The following is a 24,328-nucleotide window of genomic DNA, read 5'->3' on the forward strand; positions in this document are numbered from 1 at the left end:
GCTTCCTACTCTCACCACAAATCACAATATCATCCACAAACATCATAGTCCAAGGAGACTCCTGTCTGACCTCGTCTGTCAACCTGTCCATCAACACTGTAAACAGGAAAGGGATCAAGGCTGATCCTTGATGCAGTCCAACCTTCACCTTGAACCAGTCTGTCATTCCTACTGCACACTTCACTGCTGTCACACTGTCCTCATACATGTTCTGCACCACCCTCATATACTTCTCTGACACACCTGACTTCCTCATAAAATACCCCAACTCCTTTCTCGGCACCCTGTAGTATGCTTTCTCTAAATCCACAAACACACAATGCAACTCCTTCTGACCTTCTCTATAATTCTCCAAATAATGTGTCTGAGGCAAATAATGTGTGTGAGGTGTCCTTCCTCAGCATGCAACCATACTGTTGCTCACAGATGGTCACCTCTTCTCTTAGCCTGGCTTCCACTACTCTTTTCCATAACTTCATGGTGTGACCGATCAACTTTATTCTCCTGTAGTTACTGCAGGTCTGCACATCTCCCTTAGTTTTAAAGATCGGTACCAACACACTTCTTCTCCGTTCCTTAAGCATCCTCTCACCTTCCAAAATCTTGTTTAACAACCTGGTTAAAAACTTCACTGCCATCTCTCCTAAACATCTCGATGCTTCTACCGGTATGTCATCTGGTCCAACCGATTTTCCACTCTTTCCTTTTTTCTTTTAAATGCTGCTCTCACTTCCTCCTTACTAATCCTATCCACTTCCTGCTTCTCCACACCATCCAACCTTCTCTGTCTCTTATTTTCCTCATTTATCAGCTGCTCAAAATACTCCCTCCACCTTCTCAACACACACTCCTCACTAGTAAACACATTTCCATCTTCATCCTTTATTGCTCTACCATAGCACATCCTTCACTGCTCGGTCCCCACTGCCTGACCAATCGGTATAAATCCTTTTCTCCTTTCTTAGTGTCTAACTTCTTATACAGCTTCTCATATGCCTTTTCCTTGGCTCTCTTCACCTGCTGCCGCATCTCCTTGTCCTCCTGCCTACTTTTCTCAATTTTGTTTTGCCAACCTCTTATGCTTTCCTACAGGTTGCGTCTCCTACATAGCCCACCTGTGTGCACCTTCCTCCACGCTTATATATCACCCTATGCTCCTCCTTTTACTTAAAATAAGTATTTACCTTGCCATTTCCATCCTTTTAGCAAAATATACCACCATCTGCCCTTCCCCATTCCTCTCCTTAAGACCATACCTACCCATCACCTCTGTTACCTTCACCAATATGCCTATTAAAGTTTGCCCCAATCACCAATCTTTCATTTCTAGGTACACCATCTACCACTTCATCTTAATCACTCCAGAATTTTTTCTTCTCCTCCTCCATCTCACAACCCACTTGTGGAGCATAGGCACTGAAGACATTTATCATCTCCCCTTCAACTTCCAGCTTCACATTCATCACCCTGTCAGAAACTCTCTTCACCTCCGCTACACTCTTACTGTACTCTTCCTTCAGAATCACCCCTACACCACTTATCTTTCCATCCACACCATGACAGAACAGTTTAAACCCACCTCTGATGTTCCTGGCCTTATTCCTTTTTCACCTGGTCTTCTGAACACACAACATATCTACCTTTCTCCTCTCTGTCATATCAGCTACCTCTCTCCCTTTACCAGTCATAGTACCAACCCTTTTTAAAGTACCAACCCTAACCTACACTCTACTTCTCCTTTCCATGCTGTCTCTGTAGACGTCTTCCTCCTCTCCTTTTCTCCTTCGGTCAACAGTAGCCCAATTTCGACCGGTACCCTCTTGGCTAACAACACCTGTGGCAGTCGTTGGTAACCTGGGCCTTGACCAATCGGTATAAATTCTGATTCGTGATCCTCATATTTAATTTTGCACTGGATGACCAATGTTTTACACTGGATGACCTTCTTAACGCAACCCTCCCCATTTATCCGGGCTGTTTTGTTTTTGCTGTGCTTTCATTGGCAATGGAAACTTACATTTTGTTTGTTTGAAGATGACAGTAGTTCTTCCAAAACCCCTCGATGGAAAACATGTCACACCACTGTGCCTCCGATACACCCTGAATGGTTACAGATCCCTCCATCAGCTGGGGAAATTTTTTCTTCATATCAATATTTCAAACTACTTCTCTTTGATAACCTCTTTGATCTTATTGTTTATGAGTCAAACCTTTACAGCATCCAGTGCAACCCTGCGAAGCCCCTTAACCTTACTGTTCAAGAACTTAAACAGTTTTTTTGGTACTGTACTCCACATTTCATTATTCAGTCTTCCAGCTACCCACATGTATTGGAGCCACAGTAGCCGCATTGCATGTGTTGCTAATGTGATGCTTCTAGCATGGTGGAAGGTAAGCAAAAGATTTCATAATAGCAGCAACAACAGTTTACAGCCCAATAATGGCTGACTATGATGGACTATACAATAGTCGGGCACTCATAAATCCCATCCTTGCCAGGCTAAAAGAATGTTGCCATTTAAGGGTAATCCTTGCTGGATCAGATGGCATTCCACACAATTTTTGAGATTAATACTGGGAACGCTGTCTATCCAAATAAGCATCAAGATGTAGGGTCAAGTGGGAATGTATTACTGCGCCTAGCAGAACCAATACCAAAAAATAAAAATTTAAAATTGTTCTTTGACAACTGGTTTACCTCAGCCCCACTAATGCTTGTGGTGTTTCAGCACGGCATCCATTCTCTGGGGACAGTGTGCTCTAATCGCTTGCCAGGCAGTTCCATGATGACAGATGCTAATTTGAAAAGACCTGGCTGTGGGTCCTTCCAGGATAAAACAGCTTATGTTGTAGAAACCCAGCTGCATGCAGTGAAATGGTATGACAAAAGATCAGTTACCATCCTCAGTAGCTATGTAGGTATCTCATGTCAAAAGATGGGACAGAGGCCAAAAGAGAACGATCAACGTTCCCCTTCAGGAACTCGAGCTGCGTCGAAACGCTATGGGAACGCCCCTGCGTGACCACGCTCTGAACCACGTGTGAAATCTAGCCAATAGGCAAGCCGTGACGTCATAGACAGGCGACGTTGTGTAAACCAGGAAGCTACAAGATGGCTGTGCGGTGGTAGTGACATTAGCGGTGGAGCAGACACACTTCTGCTCGTTCAGGTAAGCGCTTTGAGTGTGTTATCTGTGCAGTCATGAGCTTATATGCAGGCAGAATTCCGTCTGCGTGTTTCCTGCTTGCCCCGATTCATTTCGGGGGGGGGGGGGGGTGACACGCAGCCGATGTGTTGTTTGCTTAGCTTAGGAGCGTGCTTAGTCGGCTCTCCAGGGTATCGGTTGTTAGCATTTTAGCAGTGCGGCTATGCGCTCCCGGCTGCGAGGCGAGCTCCCGTTCCCCGGGGATTGCGCTCGTTTTGCGGTTCCTTCTCCGGTGCGTGTGACGCGGTGCTCCGTATTCTTCCTCCGAGGTGGGAGAATTTTCGGGGAGCCCTCTCCGAGGTGAACGCTCTCCCTCGCGGCTTCGGCTCTCGATGGTATCGGCTGTTAGCATTTTGGCCGTGTGGCTAAGCGCTCCCGGCTGCTAGCCGAGCTCCCGTTCCCCAGGGAAAGAGCGCTCGTTTGGAATCGGTTCTTTTCCCGGTGTGTGTGACGCGGTGCTCCGTATTTCTTCCTCCGAGGTGGATAAAATTTCGGGAAATTAGGGGAAGCATGCCTGGCGGCTGCTTCTTCTCCCGGTGCGGGCGGTGCAGCATTGCATGTCTCTCTCTCCAAGGAGGATGAGATAATGGATGCTAGCGAGCATGCGGACTCCTCAAAGCCTGTGCTGTATGTGGGGCTCCTTGAGGTCGTGGCGCGGGCCGGATTTAGCTTGGATTTAGCTTGGCCGGTCGTGTGGCAGATGCAGCGCGCACCCAGTGAGCTGGTTGTGCGTTTCCTGCGCCCTGTGTCATAGCCTCAGCGCCTTCCCTGATCTGCGCACCGAGGTGTCTGGGTCCTGGGAGGCCCGTGTGCGCGCGTGCTTTTCCGATGTTCTTTCGCTGTGCGCGAATGTTGTTGGAGCTAAGTGGCGTGGCTACGGGACGATGCGGCTTATGGTAAAGACGCTAGCTAGCTATCTCTCCCCAAGTGTTGCGTCTGTGACGGCTATCGGTTTGCCTACGTAGAGCCGCTTGGCTCTGGTGGGTAGGGCTACGCGGCAGGTCAGGCTACAGGTTGCTTCCACACGATGAGTGTGTTGCAGGCATACCGGGCTGGCCTGCTATGGGGGATGATGCGAGCTTCCTTCTGAGCGCCATGGTGTCCCCTCCTGGCCTGACCTGGTAACGCTGTAGGTAAGGGCGATTGCTGGCGGGTTTAGAAAACCGCGGTGGCGTTTCAGTGGTAGTTCCTCGCTGCTCCGATGGGGCTGCTCGGCAGCCTCGCCCTGGTACGTCCGGGCGCAGCGAAATAGCCCAGTGAGGGTTCAGGAGGATGGTCTGCTAGCCCTGCCAAGGGTCGTGTTCAGGGCGCAGCTTTCTCCAGCAGTTTGCTCCCCGTATTCCGCCCGTATGGTCGCTGCGGATGGGGGGGATCCGCCACCTCTCTGGAGGTGTAGTCGGCTGCAGAGCACCGCCCAAGCCGCTCTGAGTGGGTCAGTGGCCAGCCCCGAGGGGTTGGTTCTCCCTGTGGAGACTTTCTGTAGGTCTGGAGGGCTGCCTGGGGTCTCTCGGGGGTCCTGCGTACTGTGGAGAAGGGCTGCGCGATTCGGTTCGCGTCTTCTCCTCCCCGGTTCAACGGGGTGTGTCCCACCCTGGTGGGACCCGTGCAGGCTCTGGTCCTGGGACAGGTGGTGCGTGCTCTCCTGAGGAAGCGGGCCATCGAGGTGGTTCCCTCCTCCTTGTTCAGAGAGTCAGGCTGTTACAGCCCGTGCTTCGTTGTTCCGAAGAAGGACGGTGGGTTGCATCCCATTCTGGATCTCCACTCCTTGAACCACTCACTTTTGAGGCTCGGGTTCAGGTTTCTCATTTAGAGAGGTCGTGTCTCAGGTCAAGTCCGAGGACTGATTTGTCATACGTTGGATCTGGAGGTTGCGTGCTCCCATGCAGCCGTCCTTCACCGCACACGGGAGGTTCCTGAGGTTGCTTTCGGGGCGAAGCTTACCAATATCGGGCCTTCCGTTCGGCCTAGCGCTCTCACCCCGTGCCTTCACAGAGTGGGTGAACGCGGCACTGACCCCGCTGCGGCTTCAGGGCATCCGCATTTTGTATTATATCGACGATTGGTTGATGTTGGCTCGTTAGAGCGCCAGGCGGTTCGGCATTGAGATGCTGTTCTCGCCTGCATGAAGGTACTGGGGTTCAGACTGAAACGCCGGGTAAAGTGTACTTTTCCCTAGCGCGGAGAACCGCTTTCTCGGCGTGGTGTGGGACTCGGCCGGGTTACGGGCACGGTTGTCTCCCGCCCGGTTTGTAGTCATCCTCACTGCAGTCAGGGGGGTAGAAGCAGGCCAGCCAGTCACTGTGAGGCAGTTCCAGAGGCTGGTGGGTCTCATGTCAGCAGGGTCCAGTGTTTTTCCACTCGGCCTTCTCCGCATGTGGCCCCTCCAGTGGTGGCTCCGGGGCAGGAGGGTTCTCCCCCTAAGGGAGTCTGTATCGTACCATCAAGGTCTCACGGTGTGCCCTTTGAGCCTTGGTTGCATGGTAGGACCCTACGTTCTGTCTCGAGGCCCCGTTTTAGGGACTCCTTGTCGTCGCGTAACGCTAACGATGGACGCTTCCCTCACGGGCTGGGGGGGCGGTCATGAGTGGCCATTCCGCCCGGGGTCTGTGGAGCGGCCCACGTCTCTTGTGGCACATAGGTTGCCGGGAGATGCTGGCAGTGTTGTTGGGGTTACAACACTTCCTCCCAGTCCTTAGAGATCGCTATGTGTTGGTCCGCGCGGACAATACTGCGGTGGTCTCGTACATCTACCACCAGGGGGGCCTCCGGTCTCGCCCTTGCAAACAACTGGCGCAGGGGGTCCTCTTGTGGCCCGGGACGAACTCCTCTCATTTAGAGCCATTTACGTCTCGGGACGGTTGGATGTATGAGCAGACGCCCTGTCGAGACAGTGGCTGCCATGGGACGGTCTTGGCCGAGGCTACGCCTGTACACCTTTCCCCCAGTCGCGCTGCTCTCGGGAGTTCTGGAATGAGTTCGCCGGAAGGAAGTCTTCTCCTCCTGGTAGCACCTCGATGGCGGGCGGAACCCTGGTTCACCCCCGCCCGGGGTTGTGGAGGCTGTGGCCCCTAAGGGGGCGCAGTTCATAGCGGCTGTTCTCTCTATTTCTCTCTCTGTTCTCTAGAGGCCCTTCTCCACTCCAGAGCTCCCTCCACGAGGAGGTCGTACGCCGCACGATGGCGACTGTTCGCGTCACGGTGTGAGCACCATGACTTGGACCCAGTTAACTGCCCGGTCTGTTCAGTTCTGGTGTTTTTGCAGGTACAGTTTGCCGCAGGGTTAACCCCTTAAACCCTGAGGGTTTCCGTGTTCACTGGGTAGGTCCTATTGGTGACACGTTTCCTCCGCGGCGCCCGGAGGCTGTGGCCCGGGACGCGACTCAGAGTGCCTGTCTGGGTCTTGGCAGTTGCCTTGTCCCGCCTGGAGTTGCCCCCTGGCATGGCCGGGGTGTTTCCTTACATGGGTGTTCCCACACGATGTGTCGTGTTACAGGCATTCTGCCCTCCTCTGTTTATAGCCCCCGACCAGGGGTTACGAGACCCGGCTGTGTCCAGTGCGAGCACTGGGTGCTTGTCTCCACAGGACGAGTCCTTGGAGGTGGTGGGTGCAGTTGTTTGGCTGCGAGTCCTGGTCCCCGCTCCGATCGCGGTCAGGGCTCGCTCCGCCAGAGTGTGGCAGCCTCTGCGGCCGGATCCACTGGACTGTCACTCCGGGACGTCTGTGACACTGCGGGTTGGTCCACCCAGCTGACCTTTGTCTGGTTTTATGGCCTTGACCTCAGAGCCACCCCGGGTTCCTCTGTTCTGCGTGCTGGTGCCGAGGCCCTCACTCTTTCGGCAGGGTCTGGTCAGTGTGGCATGATTGGACACTCGTTCCCATAGCGTTTCGACGCAGCTCGAGTTCCTGAAGGGGAACGTCTCTAGGTTACGAACATAACCCTAGTTCCCCGAAGGAACGAGACGCTGCGTCTCCGTGCCACACTCCCTGCATCCCTGCGGCGCTTACCTTCTCTCTTTGCAGAAGCTAATGTCGCTACCACCGCACAGCCATCTTGTAGCTTCCTGGTTTACGCGACGTCGCCTGTCCATGACGTCACAGTTTGCCTATTGGCTAGATTTCACACGTGGTTCAGAGCGTGGTCACGCAGGGGCGTTCCCATAGCGTTTCGACGCAGCGTCTCGTTCCTTTGGGGAACTAGGGTTACGTTCGTAACCTAGAGACGTTCCATGCCTTGCAGCAGTTTTCACTAACAATCAGCACATGGGATGTGTTGACTTGTTGGATTGGTTGATTGCTTTAAATCGCACTAACATCAGATAAAAGAAATAGTATCATTGTCTAGTCTTTCATTTGATGGTAATGACAGTGGTGACATGTTGACTCATCTACAGACGGGATTGTGCTAACAAAAGGTGATCATATGTGTCTGTATGCCTTCAAGACCCAAATAAAAAAAATGTGTTTACGCCAGTGTTTACACTCTGAAATAATGTCTGTAATCAGTCAAAAATTGGACGCTGGCAATCACCGGTGGGGTGATGTCATGGAATTTTGCTATACAGAAGTCGAGGAGCTTAGGGAGGTTGTGACAAGTGCTGCTGCTAAGCTCGATATAACTTCGCCGGTTAATGATCAGAAAGTGCTTTTTATCTAGTAAATTAGATGAACGCTTTTTGACACCCGTGTCACAACCTCCGCATCGGGGCCTTAAAAGGTGTCCAGTTAATGGGTTAAGCCTTTTTTGGCCTGCCTCTTTACACCCAGTTCCACTGTGTATTCCCAGATTATGGGGTGGAAAGAACATGGTCATGAAACAGGAAGTAAACACTCTCCTGAGTAGGGAGGCCATCAAGGTGGTCCCTCCATCAGAACGAGAGTCTGGGTTCTACAGCCGGTACTTTGTAGTTTTCAAAAAGGATGGAGGGTTGCATCCTATCTTAGATCTATGCCAGCTGAACTGCTCTCTCATGAGACTAAAGTTCAAGATGCTGACCCTCAAGCAGGTTGTGCTTCAAATTAGATCCGAGGACTGGTTTGTCATGGTAGATCTAAAGGATGCGTACTTTCATGTATCCAATACCTCAAGTTCTTGGGGTTCACTTTCGGGGCCGAAGCTAACCAATATCAGGTTCTTCCGTTTGGCCTTCTCCTTCACAAAATGTGTGGATGGTGCTCTGGTTCCCCTGAGGTCTCAGTGCATCCGCATCCTAAACTACATCGAGGATTGGTTGATCCTAGCTCAATCAGAGCAGTTGGCGGTCCGGCATCGAGATGTCATTCTCGCCCACATGAAGGTGTTGGGGTTTCGGCTGAACGCTGGGAAAAGTGTGCTTTCTCAATTACAGAGAACCGTTGTCATATGGGATTTGACTACATTGCGCGCTCAGCTTTTCCCTGCCCACATTGTGGCCATCCTTACAGCCTTCAGGAAGGGCAGAGAAGGGCAGCCTCTCACTGTCAAGTAGTTCCAGAAACTGCTAGGGCTTATGGCAGTTGCTTCCTGTGTGATGCCACTTGGCTTGCTGTACATCAGACCTTTTCAGTGATGGCTCAGGACCCGTGGGTTCTCACGGATGGGCAACCTCTTTTGCACCATCAAGGTCATGTGGCTTCACCCCCCATGTGGTGGAGCAGGTTTGGGAGAAATTCAGAAACGTGCAGGTGGATCTGTTTACATCTCGAGAGACATCGCAGTGTCCCCTCTGGTTCTCCTTTGCTCCTCCAGCCCCACTGAGGCTGGACGCCATGGCTCAGGCGTGGCCGAGGCTGCATCTGTACGCCTCTCAGTTGAGCTACTTCCAGGAGTTCTGGAGAAAGTTCGCCAGGATGGAGTCCATCTCCTCCTGGTAGCTTTAAGGTGGCCGAGCAAAACATGGGTCGCGGACCTGGTAACTCTCCTTGAGCACCCTCCGTGGGAGATTCCTCTGAGGAGGTATCTCCTTTCCCAGCTCAGGGGCACCATATTTCTGTCTGAGCCCCCCTTCGAGCCTCTAGCCAAGGCATCTTGAAGGCACCTTTCCATCAAGACCGCGTTCTTGTTGGCCATCTGCTCTTTCATGTGTAGGGGACTTGCAGGCCCTTTATGTGGCCCCCTCCTTCCCGGAGTTTACCCCAGGTATGGCCTCCTTGCTAATAAGCAGATTCTGAGCAGGTAGATTGTTGATGCAAGGACTATAGTAATAGTGTGCAAGTAATATAAAATGGAGTTCAATGGTATTAAGAGTTCTGAGAATTGCGCTGTCCTAGTGTGCAAAAATATTGTAATAAATGTATGACAGAGTCAGTGGGCAGACCCAGTGTGATAAAATATAGGGCAAATATGTATCAAATGTATAACAGAGCCAGTTGGCATTTGTGGACTCCATTGTGACTGTATAACCATTAGATAAATGCAGAACACAGTTCTAAATAAATACTTTCCTTAAATACAGTGCATATAGATTCTGGATTCAAGATGGCGGCACGGCAGTAGGTCGCAGCGGCCGCTCCGGAACCAAAATAGTGCTACTTTTACTTTGTAGCCCGCCTTAAGCAACACGTGGACGTCGGAGCAACTGGTGTCCCTGTGTACAACCGCACAACCCTCAAAGAACTCAGAAATAACCCGAACAACATAATAAATGATGACCTGCGGCAGAAGCTACGCGGCCTTCAGACCTCGGCGTTGCCTGCGGCAGATGGACGGAGGAGGGGGAATCGACAGCGCTGTGCGAGGAAGGGGAAGCACCAAAAGGCGAGCGGGTACTAATGCTAGGCTAAAAGCTAACCCTAGCCAGCCCGCTCTACCATCTCTACTGCTTTTCCCTGGACAATAAATTGGCATGAGTACAGACACTGCTGCGTTTTTGTGTTCACTGAGATGTGGCTGAGCGACAGAGTATCCAGACGCCGCCATTCAGCTGGACGGGCTAGCCGCGTTTCGTGCCGACAGAAATGCAGCTCTGTGTGGTAAGACTTGCGGTGGCGGTCTGTGTGTTTAGATCAACATGAAATGGTGTAAGAACTCTGTGCTTGTTTCTACCTACTGCTCATCGCTGTTGGAATTTATTGTTGTGAGATGTAGACCTTTTTATTTACCACGGGAATTCACTACCGCTATTGTGCTTTGTTGTGCGCTGTTGTGGTATTGTACATACCACCTAGCGCTATTGCTAAGGAAGCGCTCAGTGTACTCTACGGGACCATTAGCGAACTTCAAAACACACACCCTGACGGATTGTTTATTGTCATGCAAATCTCAGGACTGTGCTTCCCAAATTTCACCAGAATGTGGACTTTGCAACCAAAGGAGAAAACACGCTGGATGTTGTTTACACAAACATCCGGGGCGCATGCAGGGTGAAGTCCTGCCCCCACCTCGGGTACTTAGACCACATCTCTGTTATGCTGATCCCAGCATACAGACCACCCAGCAGGCATTCAAGACCAGCTCGAAAGCAAGTGAGAACCTGGCCAGCAGGATCCATGTCTGCTCTCCAGGACTGCTTTGAATGCACCGACTGGGACATGTTCAGGAAAGCTGCAACCAATAGCGATTTCATCAACTTGGAGGAGTACACGACCAGCTACATCGGCAAGTGCATTGATGATGTGACTAATTCCAAGACCATCACCACACGGCCCAACCAGAAGCCGTGGATGACCGCCAAGGTGCGTGCGCTGCTAAAAAAAAAAGAGACTCCGCCTTAAGAGCAGAGGACAAGGCGGCCTTGAAAACAGCAAGGGCCAAACTGTCCCGTGCCATCAGAGAGGCGAAGCTCGCACATGCCAAGAGAATCCACGGCCACTTCCAGGACAGTGGAGACACCCGGCGCATGTGGCAGGGCATCCAGGCGATCACGAACTACAAGACAACATCACCTGCTTGTGACCATGACGCCTCCCTCTCAGATGTGCTGAATGACTTCTATGCCCGTTCGAGGTGCAGAACAACATGGTGGCGAGGAAGACCATCCCTCCTACCAATGACCAGGTGCTCTGTCTAACCACAGCTGAAGTGAGGAAAACTCTATGCAGAGTTAACCCACAGAAGTCTGCTGGACCAGACAACATTCCTGGCAGAGTGCTCAGGGAATGTGCACAACAGCTAGCGGATGTCTTCACAGACATCTTCAACATCTCCCTGAGCAGTGCCACTGTTCCTACATGCCTCAAGACGACGACCATCATTCCCCTGCCGAAGAAGTCTACTGTCTCCTGCCTCAATGACTATGGTCCTGTTGCACTTACACCCATTGTGATAAAGTGCTTTGAGAGGTTCGTCATGAGGCACATCAAGACCCAGCTTCCACCCGCACCGGACCCCATGCATTTCGCATATTTTCCAAACCGCTCCATGGACGATGCTATCTCCACAACCCTTCATCTGGCCCTCAACCACCTAGACAACAAGAACTCTTATGTAAGGATGCTGTTTATAGACTTCAGTTCAGCGTTTAACACGATCGTCCCTCAGCACCTGATTGAGAAGCTGAGCCTACTGGGCCTAAACACCGCCCTCTGTAACTGGATCTTGGACTTCCTGACTGGGAGACCTCAGTCAGTCCGGATCGGAAACAGCATCTCCAGCACCACCACACTGAGCACTGGAGCCCCTCAGGGCTGTGTGCTCAGTACACTGCTGTTCACTCTGCTGACCCACGACTGTGTAGCAATGCACAGCTTGAATTATTTCATCAAGTTCGCCGATGACACGACCGTGGTCAGCATACAGCAAGAACGACGAGTCAGCATACAGAGAGGAGGTGTAACAGTTAACAGCCTGGTGTGGAGCCAACAACCTGTCTCTGAATGTGGACAAAACTAAAGAGATGGTTGTTGACTTTAGGAGAACACAGACCATTCTCCACTGATCATCAATGGATCCTCAGTGGAGAAATTCCTTGGTGTTCACTTGGCGGATAACCTTACCTGGTCACTCAACACCAGCTCCATCACCAAAAAAGCCCAGCAGTGTCTCTACTTCCTGAGAAGGCTGAGGAAAGCTCATCTCTCTCCCCCATCCTGACCACGTTCTACAGAGGGACCGTTGAGAGCATCCTGAGCAGCTGCATCACTGCCGGGTTTGGTTTATGGGATTGCTGCTATTTGTTCTTTTGCACAATATTCTGTCCACATTTTTTTGTCACTGTTCACTTTATCTTGATTGCTGCTATTTGTTTATTTGCACAATACTCTGTTTACATTTTTCTGCTACTGTTCACCTTATTTTGTTACGACAGGTTTACTGGCGGAGATATTTTGTGTTTTGTTTTGTTTTGCACTGTTTGCACCAGGTTGCACACATGCACTTTATGTGGCAAGGATTTTTCTACTAGTTTTTGGCCCTGTGTTTATCTGTTTCTGTGATTGTTGTTTTATGTTGTTTTATGTAGCACCTGGGTCCTGGAGAAACGTTGTTCCATTTTACTGTGTACTGCATCAGCTATATATGGTTGAAATGACAATAAAAGCTTCTTGACTTGACTTGATATATTATCAAAAGTCTGGAATTAGCTCTTACACAATTGTTGCTTTCTATATCTTTGTTTTCAGCCCTAACCATATTTGTGTCCATAACAAAACTAGTATGAATAAATGTGTTTACCTATTACATATCTGTCTTCAAAATTAACCCAGCCATTAGGGGGGCACAAGCCAGTGTACTCTTAGTGCCGGTCCCAAGCCCGGGTAAATGGGGATGGTTGCGTTAGGAAGGGCATCCAGCGTAAAACATGTGCCAAATCAAATATGCGGATCACAAATGAGAATTTCATACCGGATCGGTCGAGGCCCGGGTTAACAACGACCGCCACAGGTATCGTTAGCCGACAGGGTACCGGTGGAAATTGGGCTACTGTTGGCCGAAGGAGGAGAAGGAGGAGAAGGAGAGGAGGAAGGCGTCTACAGAGACGGCAGGAAAAGGAGCAGTGTAGGAGAGTAGAGGTTCGGGTTGGTACTTTAAATGTTGGTACTATGACGGGTAAAGGGAGAGAGATAGCTGATATGATGGAGAGGAGAAAGGTAGATGTGTTGTGTGTTCAGGAGACCAAGTGGAAAGGGAGTAAGGCCAGGAACATTGGAGGTGGGTTTAAACTGTTTTATCATGGTGTGGATGGAAAGAGAAATGGTGTAGGGGTGATTCTGAAGGAAGCGTACAGTAAGAGTGTAGTGGAGGTGAAGAGAGTTTCTGATAGGGTGATGATCGTGAAGGTGGAAGTTGAAGGGATGATGATAAATGTCATCAGTGCCTATGCTCCACAAGTTGGCTGTGAGATGGAGGAGAAAGAAAGATTCTGGAGTGAATTAGATGAAGTGGTATATGGTGTACCTAGGAAAGAACGATTGGTGATTGGGGCAGACTTTAATGGGCATGTAGGTGAAGGGAACAGAGGTGATGAGGAGGTGATGGGTAGGTATGGTTTTAAGGAGAGGAATGTGGAAGGGCAGATGGTGGTAGATTTTGCTAAAAGGATGGAAATGGCAGTGGTGAACACGTATTTTAAGAAGAAGGAGGATCATAGGGTGACGTATAAGAGTGGAGGAAGGTGCACACAGGTGGATTATCTTCTGTGTAGGAGATGCAGCCTGAAGGAGATTGGAGACTGTAAGGTGTTGGCGGGGGACAGTGTAGCTAGACAGCATCGGATGGTGGTCTGTAGGATGGTTTTGGAGGCGAAGAAGAAGAGGAGGAAAGTAAGGTTTGAAACAAGAATAAGATGGTGGAAACTGAAGGAGGAAGAGTGTAGTGTGAGGTTCAGGGAAGAGGTCAGACAGGGGCTTGGTGGTGGTGAAGAGGTGCCGGATGATTGGGCAACTACTGCAGGAGTGATGAGGGAGGCAGCTAGAAAAGTACTTGGTGTGACATCTGGAAATAGAAAGCAAGACAAGGAGACGTGGTGGTGGAATGAGGAAGTGCAGGAGAGCATTAGGGGAAAGAGATTGGCAAAACAGAAGTGGGATCGACAGAGTGATGAGAAGAGTAGGCAGGAGTACAGGGAGATGCGGCAGCAGGTTAAAAGGGATGTGGCGAAAGCCAAGGAAAAGGCATATGAGGAACTGTATAAGAGGTTGGACACTAAGGAAGGAGAAAAGGATTTATACCGATTGGCCAAGCAGAGGGACCGAGCTGGGAAGGATGTACTGCAAGTTAGAGCAATAAAGGATGGAGAGGGAAATGTGTTGACTAGTGAGGAGAGTGTGTTGAGAAGATGGAGGGAGTATTTTGAGCAGCTGATGAATGAGGAAAATCTGAGAGAGAGAAGGTTGGAGGATGTGGAGTTGGTGAAGCAGGATGTAGATAGGATTAGTAAGGAGGAAGTGAGAGCAGCGATTAAGAGGATGAAGAATGGAAAGTCGGTTGGACCAGATGACATACCGGTAGAAGCGTGGAGATGTTTAGGAGAGATGGCAGTGGAGTTTTTAACCAGATTGTTTAACAGGATTCTGGAAGGGGAGAGGATGCCTGAGGAATGGAGAAGGAGTGTGCTGGTACCGATCTTTAAGCATAAGGGAGATGTGCAGACCTGCAGTAACTACAGGGGAATTAAGTTGATCAGTCACACCATGAAGTTATGGGAAAGAGTAGTGGAAGCCAGGCTGAGAGAAGAGGTGACCATCTGTGAGCAACAGTATGGTTTCATGCCGAGGAAGAGCACCACAGATGCCTTATTTGCTTTGAGGATGTTGATGGAGAAGTATAGAGAAGGACAGAAGGAGCTGCATTGTGTATTTGTGGATTTAGAGAAAGCGTACGACAGGGTGCCGAGAGAGGAGTTGTGGTATTGTATGAGGAAGTCAGGTGTGTCAGAGAAGTATGTGAGGGTGGTGCAGGACATGTATGAGGACAGTGTGACGGCAGTAAAGTGTGCAGTAGGTACGACAGACTGGTTCAGGGTGAAGGTTGGACTGCATCAAGGATCGGCCCTGAGCCCTTTCCTGTTTGCAGTGGTGATGGACAGGTTGACGGACGAGGTCAGACAGGAGTCTCCCTGGACTATGATGTTTGCAGATGATATTGTGATTTGTGGTGAGAGTAGAGAGCAGGTTGAGAAGAGCCTGAAAAGGTGGAGATATGCGCTGGAGAGAAGGGGAATGAAAGTCAGTAGGAGTAAGACAGAGTACATGTGTGTGAATGAGAGGGAGGGCAGTGGAGTGATGCGGTTGCAGGGAGAAGAGGTGGAGAAGGTGGAGGAGTTCAGGTACCTGGGGTCAACAGTGCAAAGTAATGGAGAGTGTGTTAGGGAAGTAAAGAAAAGAGTGCAGGCAGGGTGGAGTGGGTGGAGAAGAGTGACAGGAGTGATTTGTGATAGAAGAGTATCTGCAAGAATGAAAGGGAAAGTTTATAGGACTGTGGTGAGACCTGCGATGTTGTATGGATTAGAGACAGTGGCATTGAGTAAAAAACAGGAGGTGGAGCTGGAGGTAGCGGAGCTGAAGATGTTGAGGTTTTCGTTGGGAGTGACGAGGATGGACAAGATTAGAAATGAGTTTATTAGAGGGACAGCACATGTAGGATGTTTTGGTGACAAGGTGAGGGAGGCGAGATTGAGATGGTTTGGACATGTGCAGAGAAGGGACATGAATTATATTGGTAGAAAAATGCTGAAGATGGAGCCACCAGGTAGGAGGAAAAGAGGAAGGCCAAGGAGGAGGTTCATGGATGTGGTGAGGGAAGACATGCAGGTAGTTGGTGTAAAAGAGGCAGATATAGAGGACAGGGTGGTATGGAGACGGATGATCCGCTGTGGCGACCCCTAATGGGAGCAGCCGAAAGAAGAAGAAGAAGATATCTGTCTTCAAAATTAATCTCAGGTGGATATTATTAATTCATGCTGTGATTTTGGCAAGGTGTTAACGATCATTCTAATTGCTGCATGTCTTTATGTAGACTTTTATGACTAAATATACATTTAAACAAAATCTTTGAAAAAAGGAACTGAATATTTTGTAAGACCCTATAAAAAAGTTTACCCTATAAAATCAAAACAAGCATTGCATTTAAACTAATATCTTTACCTTATTCAATTATATAAAATGTAATAATTTGCAATTAAATCATATGCCTTTATTCTAATGGTTTTTTCTCCATATTTTATTTTACTTCTGTCTTCAATTTAATGAAACAAGATATTATTCTGTGATTGTGTTTTAATCCGATTCTACCTTAACAGTAAATACTCTGAAAGAGAAATATGTATTTAATAAAAAAAACTAATTCAATCAAAATGAATTTGAAAATAAAAATACAAAAATGTAATACTTTGCAATGAAATGATATGCCTTGATTAGTGTAGTATAGTGTTTCTCCATGTTTTATTTTATTTCCATCTTAAATTTTTTGTAACAAACAAGATATTATTTTGTGATTGTGTTTTTGTCTGATTCTACCTTAACAATAAATAGTTTAAACAAGAAATTTTTATTCAAATGTTTAACAAATGTCTGATCTCGAATACCATAAATTAGTGGACTAAGCAGGCGTGGTACAATGTTTGTTATCAAGTAAGCATAGTAACTGATCTTTGTCCATTGAGTTGGCATAATCCGAACAAAAATAAAGTCTAACACAGGAGGGGTAAAGGACAGCATACAAAGCAATTGCTGTACTCCATGCAACAGGATTGTGTTCTTGGCTTTTGTAGTAGGTTCTTTGTCACCTGACATCTTTCTGGCTGCAATCAGCACTTTACAATAAGTGAAGATAAGAACAATCCACACAAAGGATGTGTACATTGCCTGTGTTATTTGCTTTCTTTGATCATGATAAACAGTGTTGTACAGATATGATGATGAGCAGATTGTAACAGTGTTGAAAATAAACAAAGGAAAAAGGATGGCAGAAATAATCAAGTCTGTCAGAGGAGGAATAAGTCCAACACCCCATATTAAAACAATAAGAATAAATGTTCTGTGCACTGTACAGATTTGAGAATGATGCAGTGGTTTACAGATTGCAATGTAACGCTCTATTGCCATGGCTGCCAAGTTTAGTGGTGTGTTCTTCTGAGTGGCTGAAGCTATGATTAGTAATACACAACAAGAAGAAATGCTTACATTCCTCCATGTATATACCATTACAAGGAGAGCCACAGAGACACCAACCATAATCATATCATTGATAACCAAATGTATGTATAAAATGTATCTTGGATTGTTATAGAAAACTGAGCTTTTAAAGAAAGTAAAAACAAATGATCCATTGATACAAAGAATAATGCACCCAAGAAGAACACTTACAAATATTTTGCTGACAATTTCCTCATAGGTTTCCTGCCTATTTAATCCATTAATAGAGGAGTTCATTTCCTGAAAGAACTCAGTAAACTGTACTCAAATTTAAACTAATTTATCTTTGTATAAAGATGAACTAAACTAACTAAATTACAATAATTAAACAAGCAAACATTAAATAAGTAAACAGTTTGATACATTCAAAGATTAAAAAAACAAAAAAGATTAAAAGACTCTAGTTCAGGTACCTGATTCTAAAGGTTCAGTGAGAAACCAAGTGTTTTATAAAGTTTAAATACGTCTTATGTTTGGGAGGAAGGGAGGTCTGCGTAAACTCTTAAGACGTGTTAAATTCCCAGGAGATCAGCAGTATAAAAATATATTTTATTATTATCCCTGAGTATACAGTTAATACATATACTTGTAAATAAATATAAAACATCTAATAAAATTTTTTTTTAGAAATGAACAACGTATACGTCTTGATGTGGTAATGTTTTATTTTAAGATACATTTATATTATGCTTAACATTTATGAAAGAGGTACCCACATTTGTCACACTCAGGGTGCTTTGCAAAATTTACAAGCACAGAAAAGTCTTCAAATGTTTTTGGTAAATCACAAGCTGTGTAATTTAAAGAATAAAAAAAAAAAATCAGGTGAGGGAAATAATTGTTTACAATATTTTTTTTTATTTTTATGAAAAGTTATAACTAGAATTAACTTGTTCCACATTATTTAAATCTAATTATAAAGCATAAAAATGTGCAATAGGCAATAAATAATTTAATTAAACATCATTATCATTTGCAAATATCTGTGGTATACAGCGATATACTGTAAAGTGTCTACACATCCCTGTTAAACGTTTTTTTTTTTTTTTTTTTTTTATGTAAAAGATTTCCATTAAACATTCAACCATGCCAGGATCTTTTCTTGCATTTAATGTGAAAATTGCAGAATATAATTGCACATGTGTGCAATTTTATAATTGTGAATGTAGCAGAATACACAAGTGTTGAGAATTAACCAATCACATGCAAACGTATGTTAAATATAAATTAGTATACACTTGCCATCATTAACAAACCCTAAAGAATGTATAGCTGTTTTATTTTATTTGAAGTTTCATCTTTAAAAGCCATGGGTTGTAAAGAGGTTACAACATGGATCACAGGATTTAATGAAAAAAATATCAATCAGGAAGGGGTCACAAAAAATTCCCAAATCATTGTATTGTGAAATGTAAAGACAATAATCACAGGAGATTTGATGAAACAAATGAATAACAATCAAAAAAATAATAATCAAAATAACACCAGCTCCATGGAGCTAGAGATGGCAGCTGGTTGCTTTGGGTCTACTTTACTTGGGTACTGGAGTTTTAATCAGAGTTAAGGGAATAACAAATAGTTGTAAAATACCAATCAATTTTGCTCTAAAACCTTAAGGCTTGTACAAAATAACCCAGACATTGTTACAGTAACAAAGCTTTGTAAAAGTAAAATTGCAAACCCTGCTACTAAATATGTCTGTCTGACACTTACTGACACTTACTCAAAATATTTAAATTCTGTGACAATATCTAAAGGTGCTCCAACAAAATATGCACATTTATGCAACCAAATTCTTTTTACTTTATTCCCTAAAATAATTTTAATTTTTCCGTTTACTCTCTAGGTTACAACACAAAAACCTGCCCTGGGTATGTGGAATTTTTACCTACTATAAGTAGAAAAACATCTAATTGCCTTCAAGCTTCTTATCGTGGAGGTGAGTTCCTTTGATTGCTTTTGATAAAAACAAAAGTGTGCCCAGTGGCCTTTAACACTCACACACACATTAAATAATGTAATTATGATGTGGCTATTTCAAATTTATACCGATCATAAGAATCTGTAATACCTTATTTTACCAAGAGAGGAAACTAAAGACAAGCACACTGGTCCATCACTCAATTTTGGTGCTTATTTACCAGCCACAGACTTTTCCTGCCATTGACAAATTTTCCAAACAAGTGAACCAATCTGAAATAGCTCAGCATATGAAATGGTGGACTTCTGATCCAAAGGTCATGGGTTCAAATCCCAGCACAACCAAGCTGCCACTGCTGGGCCCTTGAGCAAGGCCCTTAATTATTAATTGCTCAGCTGTATTTGTAAATTGTTCTGGATAAAAGCAGCTGCAAAATGTAACATCATACTGTAATCTATCAGTAAGGAGATTGTGTGTTGCTTTAAATTCAATACATCAGGGAACCTAATGCCACCAAAAAAACAGCAAAATATTGTTCCAATTTATACCAGAACAGTCGAATAGCCTTATAATTTAATTCGGCCCATCTTAAGCTTGTCATTTCCAGACCACTGCATACCAATTTAATACAATGCAAAATGTTAAAACTTTTACATAGATGATGGCGGTAATTATAGGATTATTACAATGGATCACTATAGGTGAAAAAGAATGTATATAAAAAAAGAAATGCTCATTTAAAAAAATTACAATAATCTACTTTATTTTTAACCCAAAATAATAATAATAATAATAATAATAATAATAATAATAATAATAATAATAATAATAATAATAATAATAACAATAATACATCTTCACAGCATGACATAAAATATTAGTTTAAATATCTTCCTCTTGCCCATATACTCTTGTGCTGGATTTACACTGAACAATTATAAAGTACCTCCTCAGATACCTGCAGAACTTTTGATCACGGACTCCATATATGATTGGACTTAGAAAACGTGGCATGATGTAAACAATGAGATAGTTAGCATAACGGATCTCCAGAATACGCCCAGGGAAGATCATGTTAAGGATGACCTCAACACTGGGAGAAATATAAGAGAGCATACACATGAGAAGTTGAACTCCATGAAGCAAAATAGTGTTTCTTGCCTTTTGGATTGATGTTTTCTCACTAGAAATGGCCCGGGCTGCAAACAGAATCTTTAGGTATGTGTAGATTAGTGTGAGAAAGACCAAAGAGAAATAAATTGCATCAAAAGCCTGCCTCTTGTACAGAAGCACTGGGTCTTTAAAGATGTTATGGCGCAGACACATCACAGAACTATGGAAGAAGCCGATTGGTTCCGTAGCCAGGGTTATAAAGAGGTCAGTGATGTCAGGTACTACACAGATAAACCAGATAAAGCCAATGAAAAAATAAGTGCGCTGTACAGTGCAAATCTGAGCATGACGTAAAGGTTCACATATGGCAATGTAGCGCTCAATAGCCATCCCAGCTAGGTTTACAGGTGTGTTTCGTGTGGTAAATACAGCCACGAGAATAAAAAAACAGCAGACAGATACATTGATGGAATAGTAAATGTAACTTACTATGAACAGGGCCACTGTGACAGTCAGTTGCACTGCATCATTTATTACCATGTGAATAAAGAGAATATAGCGAGGGTCCCTATAAAATATTTGGTTACTGAAGAAGGTAGCCAGTACACTACCATTGATGTAGCTCAGGATAAGCCACACTCCCACCAAAATGAAATTCTTTGTAAATGCAGTGCTGAATGTGTCTCGTACCAGACTTCCAGTTGAATTCATAGTTTAAGGCTTATGTCCTAGAATCAAAAGTTACATAAAAAAATAGTAGATAATTACAAATTAAATTTTTGCAGCAAAATTACTTAATTAAATACATATTTGCCATGTATAAATCACTTTTCATATGTGTTTGCAGTTACATTCCAGCAATATGTAAAGATTACATACTACATATTTTACAATCTTAAATGTGGAGATATTTAGTCTTTGAATAATCCATGCAGTATTTTAATGTATTCAAAATTCAGACATATTTTAATGGTGCAGGGTATCATCAGAATATAAAAAAAATAATAATTTAAAAGTACATTATTAAAGCTTTTATTTCTGTTAATATATATTCCTAGTCTACATTATTGTCTTTGTTAACTTTGTAGCTGTAATTGTAGTGTTTTCCATAAATAAATCATATTCAGTTGGAAAATGATTAATATTACTACAAAATCAGATGACAATATTATTATACAATACAATATTGACAATGGTATTATACACTCTTATTATACATATTAGTTACTGCAATAGTCTAGATCCAATTTTATGTGTAAATTATTCTGCAGGTATAATGATTCTTCTGTTAATCCTCAAAGTTATAACACTTACCTGACACCTTCTGGATGGTAACTGTTTTGGTGAACATTTTCTTTTATAGATGTCGTCTGCATAGCTAATTATTTTTAGTGACATCACACATCACAGAACTGTTGTTTTGTTGAAATACCACAGGGTTTAACATGTTAAACATTGCATAATATTCAATTATATGCTGCACTTTTATATTGTTGTAATCATAAAGATGTTTTGCTTTTGGAAACTAGAGCAAATAATAATAACAGTAAGTTAATGTATGTTTTATAAAAGCTTTCCGCTCTTGCGGTGCTTTTTACAGCCTGAAATTATTGTTTGTGTTTTTTCTGATTTACTTGTGCCTTCAGTAAGTGAAAAGCATGTTCAGTTAAGTTAAAGTCAAGTGAATAAATTAGCCCTTTAATAGCATTTCTAAATCTTTTTCTGGGTTGCTTTTGTGGTATGTGTTGGGTCATTTTCCAACAGTATAATTAAGCACTGTTCTAGCAGTTTTGCAGCATTTAAGTGAATCTGGAAAGAAAGTATATGCATCAGAATTCATCCTAATCCTTTTACTAGCAGTCACATTATCAATTAAAAAACAGGGGTTTGTCTTTTCTGTAGGTTTTTTTTTTTTTAAATAAGGTATTCACTATCAACTAATTACACAGTCTGTGTGTTTTTCTTTTTTGATGACTATGTGATGGTGCAGGTGCATTGTGGTTTTGTCTGATAAATGTAATGTAGTGTCTAAATGCAAACTGTAGTCCTGAGTCAATGTAGCAGACTATTGACATTAAGTACAAACCAATCAAAGCTCCTGTGTTACTCTATAATTTCATGGATCCCCAGGCTGTTGATGTGAAACCTATACACACCAATGCACACAGACACACCTGTGTGGCTGTTTTGACGTAGCTTCCTGTGACGTAGCTTCCTGTGTTTGACTTGTTTGCCGCGAGTTACGTGTTTGTATCTCTCTCGGCGTCTTTCAAACAAACTTTGCTATCTATCCATCCGTTTTTCCTCTTTTAATAATCCTTAATTGTTTTTGTCTTCCTGACTTGTGCCTGTAGTTAGTTAACTCGACAATAACTAGTGTTGTTTATATTTATTTTCTCTCACTCACATCTCTGTATAATAAATCTGTTCGTGACGATAAGCACTATGCCGGTTGTTTGTCTGCATTCGAGCACAGGTGAGGACTCGTTCGAGTTGCAAACGGTGGCGTTGGAGATGGAGGCATTGGAGAAACAGATTCGCGAGCTGCATGTAAAGCATGACCGGCTGCGAGAGCGGAAAGCGGCGCTGGAAACATCCCGGGCGGACGCGCACTCATCCCAGGTAAACTCCCGGGTTGAACCTAACGCTCCCAACACATCAACTCCGCGTGCTTCTATGCCCAGGCCCAGCGCACCTACAACTCCGGCACCGGTGCAACATGGACCCTGGATGCGGCCGCGGCGGAAGAGACAAGCCAAGCCCCGATCGAGGACGTCTCCACCTCCACCACCGGCCTTCGAGATCTCGACCGAGAACCGCTTCGTCCCCCTCCGCGAGACGGAACGCGACACTGTTATTCTCGGAGATTCCATCGTCCGGCATGTCCGCGCTACCCGAGCTAAAGGTAAGGTGCACACTCGCTGTTTTCCTGGTGCTCGTGTTCTGGATGTCGCTGCGCAGGTACCCGCGATCCTGAACGAGAACTTCGGAGCGGTTGTTCTCCATGCCGGATCAAACGACACCAGGCTGCGGCAAACGGAGATCTTAAAGAGGGACTTCAGGATCCTGGTGGAGACGGTACGCAGCACATCACCCACAACGAGGATTATAGTGTCAGGACCTCTTCCCACTTACCAGCGAGGGGCTGAGAAGTTTAGTAGACTTTTAGCACTAAATGAATGGTTACAGTCATGGTGTCGAGAACATAAACTTCTCTTTGTTAATAACTGGAACTGTTTCTGGGAGCGTCCTAGGTTCTTCCGCCCTGATGGCCTGCACCCCAGCAGAGTTGGAGCAGCAGTGCTATCAGATAACATCTCTAGGATACTACACACCATCTGACTGGTAAGACATCAAGAAATCTTCAACTATAAGAACACGCATACTACAGACCAAATAGTTACAAGTTCACACACAGCCCAGTTTATAGAAACCATATCTATTCCTCGGGTAGTAAAACCAAGAATTACATACACAAGATCCAGAAATAATCTTATTGCAGTTAAAACTGAAAAATGCCAGATAAACAAACACAACAAAGTTCTAAAGTTCGGTCTTTTAAACATTAGATCACTTGCACCCAAAGCACTGATTGTAAATGAGATGATCACAGAGAATAATCTCGATGCACTCTGTCTCACTGAGACCTGGATTAAACCAGGTGATTATATGGGTCTAAACGAGTCTACACCGTCAGGATATGTTTATAAGCATGAGCCCCGTCAGACTGGTCGTGGGGGGGGTGTAGGAACCATTTATAGTGCTTCTCTTAATGTTAGTCAGAGATTAGGATTCAGCTTTAAATCATTTGAAGTGCTCGTTCTTAAAATTGCACTTTCAGACATGCACAGAAAACTCGCTCTGGTCACCGTGTACAGACCCCCAGGACCCTACGCTGATTTTCTTCATGAGTTTGCTTGTTTTCTCTCAGACCTCTTGATCAGCTTTGATAAAGTGCTGCTTGTAGGAGATTTTAATATTCATGTAGATGATGAAAACGATGCCCTAGGATTATCATTTGTCGATTTACTAAACTCTTTTG

General features: G+C 45.1%; 3 protein-coding genes across 3 annotated transcripts in view; 1 reads left to right on the forward strand and 2 right to left on the reverse strand.

The window, feature by feature from the left end:
- Positions 1–23,628, forward strand: part of LOC310722084 (uncharacterized protein) — a gene marked incomplete at its 3' end in the record, with an annotated part of 125,147 nt that extends 101,519 nt beyond the window's left edge. Inside the window, exon 2 of the mRNA XM_083534413.1 lies at positions 22,763–23,628. Within this exon, the coding sequence (XP_083390539.1) occupies positions 22,801–23,628 (828 nt within the window). The 5' untranslated portion in view covers positions 22,763–22,800. The remainder of the gene's footprint in view (positions 1–22,762) is intronic.
- On the reverse strand, positions 16,542–17,489 carry LOC310737392 (odorant receptor 131-2-like; the record flags this gene model as incomplete). Its single annotated transcript, XM_083561700.1, has 1 exon — positions 16,542–17,489. One exon carries the CDS (start codon positions 17,487–17,489, stop codon positions 16,542–16,544), a length of 948 nt encoding a protein of 315 aa, XP_083417826.1.
- On the reverse strand, positions 20,056–20,997 carry or90a1 (odorant receptor, family 90, subfamily A, member 1; the record flags this gene model as incomplete). The annotated part of the gene is made up of 1 exon (XM_083561721.1): positions 20,056–20,997. The coding sequence occupies one exon, from the start codon at positions 20,995–20,997 to the stop codon at positions 20,056–20,058; it is 942 nt and encodes a 313-aa protein (XP_083417847.1).
- Positions 23,629–24,328: the final 700 nt, after the last annotated feature.

Source organism: Silurus aristotelis (assembly GCF_946808225.1).
Source record: "Silurus aristotelis genome assembly, chromosome: 2".
Taxonomy (NCBI): Eukaryota; Metazoa; Chordata; class Actinopteri; order Siluriformes; family Siluridae; genus Silurus; species Silurus aristotelis.